This window comes from Gymnoscopelus braueri (assembly GCF_963280865.1).
Source record: "Gymnoscopelus braueri genome assembly, chromosome: 19".
NCBI lineage: Eukaryota > Metazoa > Chordata > Actinopteri > Myctophiformes > Myctophidae > Gymnoscopelus > Gymnoscopelus braueri.
In genome coordinates this window covers 9,411,950-9,427,529 of record NC_137621.1, presented here as the reverse complement: position 1 = coordinate 9,427,529, position 15,580 = coordinate 9,411,950, and the positions used below count along the sequence as shown (strand labels likewise).

The window sequence follows — 15,580 nt, the reverse complement described above, 5'->3', positions numbered from 1 at the left end:
GCGAAACAATGAGATGGGAAAATAATGACGGGACTTCTTTCCAATGTAATATAGGATATATGAACTTCAGAATTCTCCCGGCGCTCATCTGAACGCTGGTCTAAGCATGCAGACTTTGATGTGGAGCGAATTGCCTTCGTGATATATCAGGTCGTATTTTGTTTAATATCATTAATTTGCTGTTCTGTTATTCACATATTATAGAGGGAATCTCCCTTGTTGTCAATAAAGATGCCTTGCTCAGGTGAACGGCAATTTCTGTGTATGTCGTCTATAAACTGGACTTTAGGGTTTTATTGAACCAAGAGTGACAGTGTGACGGCACATCAATACTCAGCTCATAGTAGTCCGGTGATGTCGGTTAGTAAAAACAGAGAGATGTGTTGAGTTGATCGGTGAGTCGCTTGTCACCGCGGCTCAGTGACGCCATGTTGTAGTTTTCAAACCACCGAGGTCAGAGGGTGATTACCGAAAATGATAGCATGCATGCGCCCCCCTTTAATGTCCACTGCCAGAAGTACAGAATTACAGTAAGTACACTTATTTTCAAATTGTGCTCATTTAACTGAACCTATTCTGAAAAGAATGTGATGCACTACTTCAAACTTCAAGCCTGCCAACTGTAATATGAATTGATCAAAGGCTACGCCACCACACCTGAACTCAAGACAGGTTGTTACATACTGTAATGCTCCCAAAAAAAAAGAAATGCCTGAATGCTGTAAATAATTTATTCTTTTAACATGAAGCCTATAGCATCCCTAGTCGAGGGAGAACATTCAGTGAAAGTAACATAACAAATACTCAAAGAATGAAGCTCACAATGCTTTGCAACGTGATGCGTTGTGAGCTGTACTATTCTGTAGATTTTAATTGGGCTCAATTTACCAAGTAACGAGCATCAAAGCATCTAGCTATCCAATGTTAAAGGAGTAGAGAAAACTCATTTAGAGTCAGACCATGGTTTTGTACCCAATGCCTTCATTTGCAACCAGTAAATGAATGTCCAATATTAGAGATGGTGCAAATTTTAGATGGAGTAAACTTTACACCATCCAGTAGGAAATGTACCAGTTGCAACTGTAACGCCCCCGTGATTCGAACCTTGGTCTCCCGCATGGAAAGCTAACATCTTAACCATTAGGCCAAAGGGAATTTCCTATAGCTCGGGGGAGATATTAGACTTTCAGGCCATCAGGCTGAGGTTAAGTGAACCACTCTGTTACACTCACCCCCCCTTTTGACCTCCACCCACGGGGGAACCCAATTCTCGGCACCATTGTAACGCCCGAGATTTGAACCCTGGTCTCCCACGTGGGAAGCCAACACCTTAACCACTAAGCCAAAGGGTATTCCCCATAACTCGGGGGAGATATTAGAGTTTCAGGCCATCAGGCTGAGGTTGTGAATCACTCTGTTACACAACCAATCACCATAATGTAAACATGTCTTGGGCTGGCTTTACACAAAGACAATAAGTTGAAAACAGCTCATGTGACACATAGAATGAGCTCTGGGAGATGAAGGAACATTTATACCACAGTGACATTGACCCTTACAGGAGGTCTGTAACATTGAGTACTGTCCTACCTGATAAAAATAATAATTGTATTATTACTTATAAATTATTTCTTTCATTAGCAGTAATACAATCAGTGGTGGAAAAAGCACTCGAATGTTTTACTTAAGTAAAGGTATCAATACTGCAATGTAGAAGCACTCTGTTACAAGTAAAAGTACAGAATTCAGTACAAAGGTATTGATATCAAAATGTACTTGAAGTACCAAAAGTAGAAAGTAGTCATTATGCTCACAATGCGTCGCATAGCGACACATTGTGAGCTTGTAGATCGGCTATTTTCAAATGGCCTAAAAGTATAGGGCTGAAGTGGTTTACTATGGAAGTCCATAGGTCCAAAAATTAAATAATAAATACCACAATGAAATAAATAATAAACACAATGATATAAATACAAAATACAATTAAATCAATACAAAATACAATTAAATAAATAAATGTATTTATTTATTGTGTATTTTTTTATATATCATTGGGTTTTCTATTTATTTCTTTGTGGTTCTTATTTATTTCATTTCAGACACTTTTAATGTCAACCTATATATATTACATGATGCCACTTTTAGCTATTTAATCAAGTCCATTGGTCCAAAAATTAAAAAATAAATATCGCAATGAAATTAATAAAATCCACAATGAATTATATAAAAAACACAATGATATAAATAAAAATACAATTAAATAAATAAAAAATACAATTAAATAAATACATTTATTTATTTATTCTGTAATGTTTTTTATTTTAATGCGTTTTATATTTATTTCATTGTGACTTTTAATGTCAACCTATATATATTACATGTTGCCACTTTTAACTATTTCATAAGGTACATTGGTCCAAAAATGTTATAACAAATACCACAATGAAATATATAAAAAACATGATGATATAAATAAAAAATGCAATCTGCGAGGCTGCCGTCAATGGCGAACGATTTAACACTGGTTGCTTGTTTCCAGATTCTGGCAACACGAGTTGCCAGGTTCTGGAAGAAACAAGCAACCAGTGTTAAATCGTTCGCCATTGACGGCAGCCTCGCAGATAGTTTCAACGCATGTTTGACTATCATGAGACTCTACTATGAATACTAGTAGTGAAAAAAACAACTTTGCGTCGGTTATAATAGACGAATTTCCCTTAGCCACGCGCTCCCATTATGACAACGGAGGGGGTTTAAAAAATGACGACAGGGGAATATATGAAAAAAAAGAACGCTACTTTTCACATCGGTAGGTGAGTAACGAGACATCAAAGATAACACTTAATTTGTCCGGAATTCTCCTTTAAGAAGCGGCCTGGGTTGTTTTTTAATTTTTGGACCAATGGACTTGATTAAATAGCTAAAAGTGGCATCATGTAATATATATAGGTTGACATTAAAAGTTACAATGAAATAAATAAGAACCACAAAGAAATAAATAGAAAACCCAATGATATATAAAAAAAATACACAATAAATAAATACATTTATTTATTTAATTTTATTTTGTATTTATTTAATTGTATTTTGTATTTATATCATTGTGTTTATTATTTATTTCATTGTGGTATTTATTATTACATTTTTGGACCTATGGACTTCCATAGTTTACTGTATGTTTTGTAATAATAATCAAATCAAATAATCTACAAAGTAACTAGTTACTAAAGTTTTCAAATAATTGCCTCTGAGATGTAGTGGAATAGAAGTAAAAGTACTGCAAATTGGAAATACTCCATTAAAGTAAAAAATACCCCAAAATTGTACTCAAGAACAGTGCTTAAGTTAAATGTACTTAGTTACTTTACACCACTGGTAGTAATACAATAAAGAATATAGCTATACAAATAGGCAATTATCAGCAATCCTGTGTGTGTGTGTGTGTGTGTGTGTGTGTGTGTGTGTGTGTGTGTGTGTGTGTGTGTGTGTGTGTGTGTGTGTGTGTGTGTGTGTGTGTGTGTGTGTGTGTGTGTGTGTGTGTGTGTGTGTGCGCGTGCGTGAGTGAGTGAGTGTGTGCGTGCGTGCGTGCGTGTGTGTGTGTGTGTGTGTGTGTGCGTGTGTGTGTTTGTGAGAGAGTGGTCCTGTACTGCCCTCTGGCGGTCTGAGTGGTGTATAGCTTCAGACTAGTTTAGAGAAGGACTTCCTTCCTGAAGAGAGAATGACATGAATCAAAACTTCCTCCCGTCCACACACACACACACACACACACACACACACACACACGCACACACAAATGAATACACTCGCATGCACGCACACACGCGCTACGTGCTGCTGTACTGTCTCCTGGACGCTGTGGTGAGTATCCATGGTTAATGTAACTTCTCGGTGGAAATAGCCTAACAACATGCAGTAGCTGATGTACAAGCTATCGTAGCTTGTACATCAGCTGTTTGTGTGAGCTTGTAGATTAGCTGTGTGTGTGAGCGTGTAGATTAGCTGCGGTTATAGTTGAACATATGTTTTCAAACCCAGTTTTTAACGACACTAACGTTTTACTGCTTTTTATGCTGGTCTGGTCTGTGAGCTTTACATGAGTAAAGTTACTGGGTAGGTGAAATGTTACTAGTTTCATACAGTAATGTTACTGGTTTCATACCATGAAACCACTAACATTACTGTATCATACAGCAATGTTACTGGTTTCATACCATGAAACCACTAACATTACTGTATCATACGGCAATGTTACTGGTTTCATACCATGAAACCACTAACATTACTGTATCATACGGCAATGTTACTGGTTTCATACCATGAAACCACTAACATTACTGTATCATACATACGGCAATGTTACTGGTTTCATACCATGAAACCAGTAACATTACTGTATCATACAGCAATGTTACCGGTTTCATACCATGAAACCAGTAACATTACTGTATGAAACTAGTAACATTACTGTATGAAACCAGTAACATTACTGTATCATACAGTAATGTTACTGGTGTCATAGCATGAAACCAGTAACATTACAGTATGAAACCAGTAACATTACTGTATCATACAGTAATGTTACTGGTGTCATAGCATGAAACCAGTAACATTACTGTATCATACTGTAATGTTACTGGTTTCATACTATGAAAACCAGTATAGAAACCAGTATCATACAGTTACTGGTTTCATAGTACTGGTTTGTAATGTTACTGGTTTCATACTGTAATGTTACTGGTTTCATAGTACTGGTTTGTAATGTTACTGGTTTCATAGTACTGGTTTGTAATGTTACTGGTTTCATACTGTAATGTTACTGGTTTCATAGTACTGGTTTGTAATGTTACTGGTTTCATGCTGTAATGTTGGTTTCATAGTACTGGTTTGTAATGTTACTGGTTTCATGCTGTAATGTTGGTTTCATAGTACTGGTTTGTAATGTTACTGGTTACATACTGTAATGTTACTGGTTTCATAGTACTGGTTTGTAATGTTACTGGTTTCATGCTGTAATGTTGGTTTCATAGTACTGGTTTGTAATGTTACTGGTTTCATACTGTATGTTACAAAGGTGAATTATCTTAGAATAGTTTTATAATACCCCATCAGCCAATTGCCTTGTAATCCTGGGCGCTACTCTCCCTCTGCCAGCCCAGAGCTGAGCTCATGCCTCCTTCAATGCATGAGGAGCTAGCAAAGCTGCTTCTTATCATCTGACAGGGGGGTGTTTTCCCGGTAGGACGTAGTGCGTAGAAGGAATTCAAACCAGTTCCTTTTCCCTCCATCAGACGCCCCGGCTGACCAGGGGGAGGCAGTATAGAGACCAGGATTACTGCATGTTTTTTGTGAGGGTACCTACCATAGGGGACACGGGGAGAACATGCAAACTCCACATACAGAGGCCCTTTCACCAACCTTCCCTTTTGCCTAGTCTGTCCTTATCTTAACCTATTGACAGTAGAGCACGCTCAGCTCGTGACCGCCTCTCCCCTATTTGGTAAGTACATCAACACTTACCTTCACCAATAATTCAAAACCATGTATCTCTCCATATCTCCAACCTTTTACGCCCTACTTCGTCACACGTCGCACATAAGTTGTGAAATAATAGCCGATCCACAAGCTCTTGTGGGCTTGTTGATTGGCTACAATCACTACTTTAAAATGTTTTGAAAATAATTATGAAAAAGGAACGGTTTTGGATGTACAAGGTTTCCAACCGACGGTAACGAAAATACGTAGATAACACATGAATAGTAATCAGTTATCAACAGATATTTATATGCATGAATAAATGACAGTGTGACCCGGACATGATGATGATGCTGTGAGCTGGTTGTCATGGTGATGTGTCAGGTTACATAGTGTCCTGTATCACACTGACACTCTGCTCCACATAGGACATGTTGGGGTTGTGTGTCTGTGAGTTTGTGCCCTGTGTCACTGTGTATAGGTCTGTTGTGTATCGATGTGTGTTTGTGTAGTGAAGTGTACTGTGTATCAGTGAGTGTAATTCAGGTGTATTCTGTGTGTGTGTGTGTGTGTGTGTCAGCGTGTGTAGCTGTGTTGAGTGTCAGCGTGTGTAGCTGTGTTGTGTGTCAGCGTGTGTAGTTGTTGTGTGTCTGTGTGTGTGTGTGTGTGCAGTTGTGTTTTATATCAGAGTGTGTACTGTACAGTATAGTGGTGTTTTGTGTCAGTGTTTACGTAGATGTGTTTTGTATCTGTGTGTGTGTGTGTGTGTGTGTGTGTGTGTGTAGCAGTGGTGTGTAGCAGTAGTGTAATAGTGTGTCAGTAGTATCGATGGCTGGTAGAATCAGATCTCAGGACGTTCAGACAGCTCTGCAGAGAGCCAAGAGCAAGATATCTAGTCTGGAACAGCAGCTCTCTGTGAAGTAAGTTTACTCCCTGCTTTATATTACCAACATATCGTTGTTGTCGGGCAGAAACCTCTTATCTCCATAACTTTTTTGTGTTTTTTACTTTTTTCATAACTTAACACCTACTTAACTTAACTTGATCATACTACAGTGTCACACAAAAGCATCAAAAGTTGCAGTTCTTCAAGCTCGAAACACATCTCGAAACGGCGCGTTTTGAGCTTGTAGATCTGCTACTTTAGCTATTTTTTTATTTGAATCCTGAAAAGTAACAGTTTTGAACATATGAGGTTTCCACCCAAAAGAGACGATCTCTAGTCTGGAACACCAACTCTCTGGGAAGTAAGTTTACACTCTGCTTTATATTAGTTAATAAATACATGTTTAACATGTATTTATAATGAGTTGTTTATTGGACTAGTGGTGGTGAGTTCAACGCCTGCCTTGCTCAGAAGCCTTGTTATTTTGCTGTGGCGTTGATGGTCAGGTGTTTTTGAGCTATTCTAGGTTGAATGTCTGTTATATACATCACAATAGTAATTCATATCCTGCAGACTAGCGATCACTTTGTGGAAGCTAATTGGGATCCAAATAAATAATAAAGAACTAGAAAAATGTGCTCCTTGAAGCACAGGTCAGCCAGGCCAGGTAGTAGAAGTCAATCTTAGCCAATCAGGATGGAATATCAGACAGATCTATCTTTATCACATGACTGTAGAGATGTGTACCGATTTGTGTGATGTTTGGACAAAATCTGTAGGAGTAAAAAAATCAAAAATCAGCCTCCTAGTGGCGCTATGTGAAAAATGTACACTCCAGGGAGTGTGTGTGCACAGTTTCACACATAGATATATATAAAGGCTAGATGACTCACCCGCGCTGCTGGCCAATGGAGTACGACGTTGCCACATGGCGGCCATCTTGAAACAGTCATTCATAACATTATGTCTATGGTGCATATACTTTAAAATAACCATAGCGTGCTCAATTTTCATCCGATTTTCAAACGGTTTGGTGTGTTGTAAACACCAAAGATGTAGTTATGATACTGCATACTTAAAATTATATATATTAAAAAAAACATGATTATAATTATAAGTATGCAGTATCATAACTACATCTTTGGTGTTTACAACACACCAAATCGGATGAAAATTGAGCACGCTATGGTTATTTCAAAGTATATGCACCATAGACATAATGTTATGAATGACTGTTTCAAGATGGCCGCGGTTGAGCTACGCTTGCGCCGCCCCCTTGAGCCATCTAGCCTTTATATATATCTATGGTTTCACACTGATCGGTCCAACAGTGCCGGAGATTAGCTGTCCTGGTAGGATAGAAAAGCAGCAGTACTAGAGGTCCTGGTAGGATAGAAAAATAGTATCACTAGGGATCCTTTTTAGGATATAAAACCAGCAGTACTAAAGGTCCTGGTAGGATAGAAAACTAGTAGTACTGGAGGTCCTGGTAGGATATAAAACCAGCAGTACTCAAAGTCCTGGTAGGATAGAAAACCAGCAGATTATGATTAATGTTATTAATGACTGTATTAGTGGTAGCTATGATAGGTGAACTATTATTTCTGGGATTTTTTATTTTCTATCTTTACTACCATTAGTGCGGCTTTGGACGGTGTTGTCGGCATCACGGTTAGTGAGGACGATAATATCACCCAGGGCATTACTCTCCTTACTTAATATAATTTATCTTAAATTAAAGAAAGAAAGAAAAAGAAAAAGGAAATTCTCTCCCTCTGTTTCCCTCTCAATTTTATTTTTTTCTGTAATGCAGGTAGTTAATAACACAGGGAGACCAGTAGAGGAAGCTGTTAAACCAGCCAACATGTCACAACTCTGCAATAGGCAGAGAATGGGAGGTAGGAAGGTGGCTGTGTGGAATAAGAATACTAAGGTATTCTATCCACGTGACCGTCTTCGGGGGGAGGGGTGGTGGGAGGCTATCGGGTTGATGCTAGACCAGGGAAGGGTTCCATGATGTTTATATATTATTTATTTATTTTATTATTATTTTTGAATCTATATCTCGACAATTTAATGCAAATAGAAACCCCCTTTGTGACTGTGCCATGAATAATTCCAAGATATATATAATAATAATTGCCAAAGAAAAATTAAATCTACAGAATATATCATGGCAAAAATAAATATACTCTCATGGAATGTACAGGGAATAAACAAGAACATCAAATATAGCAGCTGTCTCGAATATCTTGACAGGAAAAGGATTGATATAGCTCTACTACAAGAAACTCACATAATGTCACAAGACTTAGGAAAATTAGAAAATAATAGATACATGGTTGTTTCTTCCTCATCCGCTACCAATAAAACAAAAGGAGTACTAATTCAAATTCAATTCTATTGAGAAAGGAAATGATTCAGATGGCAGAATTACTTATGTAAAGGGTATTCTAAGTGACAAAGAGATACTGCTGTTATCAGCATATGCCCCTAACACCTACGACTCTGCTTTTTATGCTCAATTAACAAACATTTTACAAAAATATTCAGATTGTGGGATAATTTTTGGTGCAGATATGAATACAGTTTTATCACCAGACCTGGATAAGTCAGGGCCAACCTCAGTTAACTCATCTACAACAGCATTTAAAAATCTGGTGTCAAATCATTCATTGATCGATGTGTGGAGAAATTATAACCCAAGTTTAAAACAATACACCTTCTTTTCGAATAGACATAAAACATTTTCAAGAATAGATTATATACTAATATCTGCCAATATTTTTCGTGGTGTTAAAAAAACTGACATTATTAATATGTCCTTATCAGATCACCATGCCAACCTGTGTGTATTCACAATCGAAAATTGTCCAAAACGAGCTACTAGATGGAAATTTAATTTAACATTACTGCAGGATCCATCATTCTGTGAGCAATTTAGATCGGACTTCAGCCCTTTAATTAATATCAATAAAAATAGCGTTACAGATGTAAGATTTCTTTGGGATGCAACTAAAGGGTTTATCCGCAATAATACAATATCATTTGCCTCAGCACGGAACAAAGCCCATCACCAAGAAATATCCAGATTAGAAAATAGACACTCCTTGCTAACTGTAGAACAACAAAACAACTACGATCAAGAAAGAGAAAGGAAGCTTTGGAAAGTGAAGTCCGAACTAAATGCTCTAATGGCACAAAAAGCAGAGTTTCTAGCTCACAGAACGAGACAAACTGAGTATTTGAATGGAAATAATCCAAGCTTTGTGTTGACTAGGAAAATTCAATTTAACGAACAGAAAGCAGATCTCATCAATCCAAAATAAAGAAGGAGTGATGATAAACGATCCGGTCAAAATAAATCTTGAATTTAAACTTTTTGGATGGCGCAAAGCCATCCTAATGAACAGATATCAGGCATCTGACCAAAAGGGGGAGTTAACCTCCGAAGCTATTTAAAGAGAGGCGGGGCGTCGGTGAAAAAGGGGCGGGGTTGGGTAAGTCTGGTTGGTCAGTTGGAAAAAGGGAGCGGGTTTGCTAAAAAAGGGTCTGAAACGCCACCGATTGGTTGCTTCAACTTGGATTCATGCAGGGAGACGCCCCCCTTTGCTCCGAATTTTTTTTGAACAGCAGCCATTGTTGTCACAGGGACTGTGGAGAAGTAGACAGACTATGGAGGCATCAGAATGTTTTATTAAATTATAGAATGCACCAAAACTTGTCGACTTGAATCTATTTAAGCCACAATAAAGTCCCGATTTTATTTTTGATTTGTCCCATATTTAGCATAGTTTCAGGTGATGTTCTGTGATCCTGTATTCATTTAAGAGCATTGAAATGTCACCTTAAAATTAATTTTCATCAATTACAGAATGTACCTAAAACATTTAAGTGTCCAATAAATATAAAGGTAATTTAGATAAAGGTCCGACTTTATTTTTGATATTTTTTGGGGGTTTATTTAGCATAGTTTTAGATGATATTCTGTGCACATTTTCTTCATTTAAGCACCACTGAGCTCTCTCTCGCTCTCTCTCTCTCTCTCTCTCTCTCTCTCTCTCTCTCTCTCTCTCTCTCTCTCTCTCTCTCTCTCTCTCTCTCTCTCTCTCTGTACAGCGTAGCCTAATAGTCACTGTTGGGACGTAACGCGTTACTGTAACGCCGTAATTATTTTCAGTAACTAGTACTCTAACAGAGATGCTCATAGGCCTGCGTCCTGCGTCGCTGACGCACAATATTGCGAAAGGACGCATTCATGACACCGTCGTGGCGTCCATGGGACGCACTAGAGTTGTCACCAACAACAGAGGAAAAAAATAAAATAATTTGCGGTAAAATGAGTTGCTGTGATCTGCATGGACTCTCTCGGTTAGACACCATTGTTTGGAGAAGTATAATTCTCGGTTAGACACCTTTGTACTGGAGAAGTATAACTCGGTTAGACACCGTTGTGTGGAGACTCTCTCGCACACGTTGTTTTCCTCCGAGGTGGAAAGACTGGTGATGCGAGGTTACACACGTTGTCGCAGCAGCAGCAGCACAGCCCCTCGCCCCCCCCCCCCCCACACACGCACACACTGTTAGGCTACGCTACACACAGAGGTGGAAAGACGAGAGAGAGAGAGAGAGAGAGAGAGAGAGAGAGAGAGAGAGAGAGAGAGAGAGAGAGAGAGAGAGAGAGAGAGAGAGAGAGAGAGAGAGAGAGAGAGAGAGAGAGAGAGAGAGAGAGAGAGAGAGAGAGAGAGAGAGAGAGAGAGAGAGAGAGAGAGAGAGAGAGAGAGAGTAAAAAAGTCTTGGATAGACCACTGTCTGGAATAATAACTGATCATCATACATACAGGTCTACTACTAACCTTTGTTGCTATTGTCAAATCCACGATTTTAGAGTGTTCTCCAACTTGCTTGGAGATCAGAGTGATGTGATGGATGCGTTTAACGCATGTTGCCAATCAGCTGTGTAACATTAGCAGGTTAACGATGGCTCGTTGAGCCTATGCATTTGACCACAAAGGCAATCAAAAGCACTAATTAATGGCAGCTGTAAGTAACCGGTTGTCTATTATCTGTGTCTTGTATGTTTAATAGCCAACTGAATGTTTTCTGTAGCCTAGTAGAGATATCATATCAAGAAATTCCCTGAAGAGGGAGACCCTTTCCCTCATGCTAAACTTAAAGTGACTTAAAAGGTTCCACTTTTCCTCAAAAAGACAACTTTATTTTCCTTTCTCAATGACAAGCCTAATAATTATTATTGCATTTTGGCTATGTGCAATAACTGCAAGCCAATGTTAATAGGCATTGTCAGTATTTGTCTTCATTATTTCTTGAATTCCTATTTCTTTAGTTGCCAATAATTCCACTGTAAGCCAGTGTTTCACTTTTATTGCTACACAATAAATAGTAAAAATAAATTCTACATTCATAAATGATACAAAATAAAATAATAATGACAAAAAGGTTCTGTGATTAAATGTATTCTATTGCCCCCCGTTGACAAAACCGTCCCGGGGGGGCACCGAACTGGGTCCAAGCACTGCACCACGTAGGGTGTGAATTTTTGTGGGACTCATAAAATGTCCCTGGGACCCATCTAAAAGACCACCCTTGGGTCCCAGGACCCATTACATTGAAAACCTAGCAACATCACTGCTCTAAAGCATTCTTTTTTTAATTCAGTAACTCAGTTACCGTTACTACATGGTGCGTTACTCCGTTATTTTGTATATAGTATTTATATATACAGCGAGGCGAACAGTGACTGAGAATTGTACTTAAGTAGAGTACTTGAGTAAATGTACTTATTGACTTTACACCAGTCTGTGTTGAGGAGATCCGCTGTGATGGCTTTGCAAGCTCTCTCTCTCTCGCTCGCTCGCTCTTTCTTTCTCTCTCTCTTAACAGCGTGTGTGTTTCTGGGACTAGTAGTAGGAATACCACGATAACGCAATGGTGATTATGAACCACGTACCCAAACCCGTTAAAGGCTGCTTTTCCCAAGCTGAAATCTGCACTTAAACTGCAAGGCTGCAACCAGGAAAGTTACATGACTCACTCGCCCAGGTGGTGTCAATAATAGGCTACTAATCACCGTAATCATAACAAAATTCAGAATCACAGCGCTGCCTGTTTTGGATTCCGCACGTTAAAGTATATTAATTCATTTGTTCGTCTATTTATTAACTGCGTCTGCTACTGCAGTCCCTGCGGTACATGAAAAGTCCTGTTACAGTCAAGGATCACCTTCAACCTGGTGTTTGCACTTTCTCCATTTACGGTCCGTACATCTCTATAAACGTTCAGATTTCAAATATAAAGTGCTTACCCCATGGCCACGGATGTTACAATTATGCACGGGACTCTCAAAAGTAACCTTATATTCTGTATTGTTCAATGAAAAGCATTTTAATCCGATCAGTGGCCATTTTTTCATAATGTATTGGAGTGCAATACACCTACCAACCGATAGGGTCACTCAGTTGAAAGCATGTGGACAAAATGGCCACCGATCAGATTAAAATGCTTTTTATTGAACAATACGGATGATACAGGTACTTTTGAGAGCCCGTATATACATGTAACCTCCGTCGCCATGGGATAAGCACTTTATATTTGAAATATGAACGTTTATGTAGATGTACGGGCCATAAATGGAGAAAGTGCAAACACCAGGTTGAAGTTCATCCATGACGGTCGTGACAGTCGACCGTCGTGTATCCATGGCTATTACTCCCTCTAACATTTCCCATGTTTTTAGTTTATTGAAATAATGTCATGCATATTTGTCCAGTGCATAGCCTACTGCAGGCCTTGTTGACTAGATTTAGAAGAGATTTTTAAGCTCTTGCTCCTGAAATGATCGATTATTTTTAAGGGGAAACGCCATCATTTAACATGCAAGTCAATGGGTGAGAAGCAGAGATTGCCAGGCGCAAATGGTAGTGTAGGCAGGGACGCCGGCTTTTGTGCGTGGCCATGGGGGCTGAACTCAGCCCCCCTTCCCCCCCGCCCCCCCCCTCCACCCACTGCGTCGCGGGCATGTACGCGCGGGAAGTGCGCGCGATTTTTTTTTGCATAATTAATTCATTAAATGACCATAAAACAACATTAACAACACTCTAACCATCCTTCAGTGTGTCCCATCCTCAAATGTTTTACTTAAATAAAACTACTTATTTTAGTAGTAGTCTAGTTACTTCTACTCCACTACATATAGACAAATATTGTACTTTTACTCCACTACAATTATTTGATAACTTCATTTACTATAGTTACTTTGTAGATTTTGATTATTATTACAAAACCACTTATACAGTATATACTTTGGCAATTTGAAAATAGCAGATTTGCGACGCGTTGTGAGCTTGTAGATCTGCTATTTTCAAAGAATTTGTATACATTTTACACGTTTGAAAACTTGTGAAATGGGACCTTCTGCATAATGAGTACTTTTACTTTTGGTACTTTAAATACATTTTGATACCAATACTTTTCTACTTTTACTCAAGTACATTTTGAATACCTTACTTTTACTTGTAATAGAGTATTTTTACACCGCAGAATTGATACTTTTGTTTAAGTAAAACATTTTAGTACTTTTTCCACCACTGGTATTCAGTGCATGCAGTGAGTGACTGTTAGTGCACACAGGACGAGGGAGTCGAGGGACACAGCATAGTGACCCTTCATTTCAATAAGGGCAGACGGCAGAGCCAAAACCTGCAGAACATGTTTAGCACAGCCATAGCCATGGTTCACATGACTCATGGTGCCGAGTCCCCCTGGTCTAAAGTTGTGTTCGATTTTTCGAGCCGCAATAGCCCCGCCCCCCTGCCGCGAGCCGTTTCTCTGTCTGGGCTATTGTTCTAGGTGTCAACGGCGCGTTAACACCTATCTGCGCCCCGCTATAGTAATGGTAATGGTAGTGGTACTGTAAGTTTGAGCCTGACATCTGAGATTCATTCATTCATGACCAATTGAGCGTGGGGGCGCTATCCCCGAAGCCCCCGCGTCATCGGCGCCCCTGAGTGTAGGTAATTAATGTATTTGTGCAAGATGACCCTGCTACTGTATATAAAATGTGTATATTACTCGTTCATCATGGTTCATGTTCAAATAGCTCAATCCAAAATATAATGCTGTAGGCCTAAGTGTTAGGCTGTATTTACGCACCTGCTTAATTGTAATTAATGCTTAAACATAATTATGACCGGTATTTTTTATCAGATGTCTGATAAATTTGATTCATTCCGGACATTGGGACCAGCAGGTTACAATCCTATAGCGCGACCCCTGGTATAGACCACATTGCTTAGCAGAGTTCAGTGATGCAAATGCATGTCAAGTTGATCAACAGATTGTATTATTCTCCAATGCAATAACAGTACTGAAATTAAGGGCAATAATGGGAGCCCTTTTTTTTTATTTTTATAAAGTAACTTAAAAGTTACTTTTCACAGTAACGCATTACTTTTTGGTGTAAGTAACTAGCAAAGTAACTGAGTTACTTTTAAATGAAGTAACTAGTAATGGTAAGTTACAACGGTGTCTAACCGAGTTATACTTCTCCAGTACAACGGTGTCTAACCGAGTTATACTTCTCCAGTACAACGGTGTCTAACCGAGAGTTATACTTCTCCAGTACAACGGTGTCTAACCGAGAGTTATACTTCTCCAGTACAACAGTGTCTAACCGAGAGTCCATGCAGATCACAGTTGACAAATATTATATATTATCGGAGCTATTATTAATGTTATCGGTTTTATCGGGATGACGTCATAATTCCTGATATCGAACCGATAATTATCTAATTTTAATTTTATCGCGAATTATTTTTATATTTTTCTCTGTTGTTGGTGACAACTCTAGTGCGTCCCATGGACGCCACGACAGTGTCATGAATGCGTCCTTTCACAATATTGTGTGTCAGCGACGCACGACGCAGGCCTATGAGCATCTCTGCTCAGTGCGGCTGCAGAGTTCATGTGCAACATCTTGCATGCGTGGCTGTGGCTTTACAGTTTTCCTTTGCCGTGTCTGTAGGTCACCCCCAGGGACCCCCAAGGGTCTCCAGGGACTCCTAAGGGGGGGGGGACCGCAGACCTCCTTTTTTTTTCTTCCATCCCATGATTTTGTACCCCCAAACGCTATTTTCTTTTGGGGGGGGGGGGGGGGCCTGCGCCATCCACCATGACATCTATGTCATTCTTTCTTGTTTATCA

The 15,580-nt window shown here is 39.1% G+C and overlaps 1 protein-coding gene across 1 annotated transcript in view; it reads left to right on the top strand.

The window, feature by feature from the left end:
- Nucleotides 1-3,729: 3,729 nt before the first annotated feature.
- Nucleotides 3,730-15,580, top strand: part of mipol1 (mirror-image polydactyly 1) — a 74,359-nt gene continuing 62,508 nt past the window's right edge. Inside the window, 2 exon segments of the mRNA XM_080413886.1 lie at nt 3,730-3,858; nt 6,261-6,392. Coding sequence (XP_080270012.1) covers nt 6,301-6,392 — 92 coding nt within the window. The 5' untranslated portion in view covers nt 3,730-3,858; nt 6,261-6,300.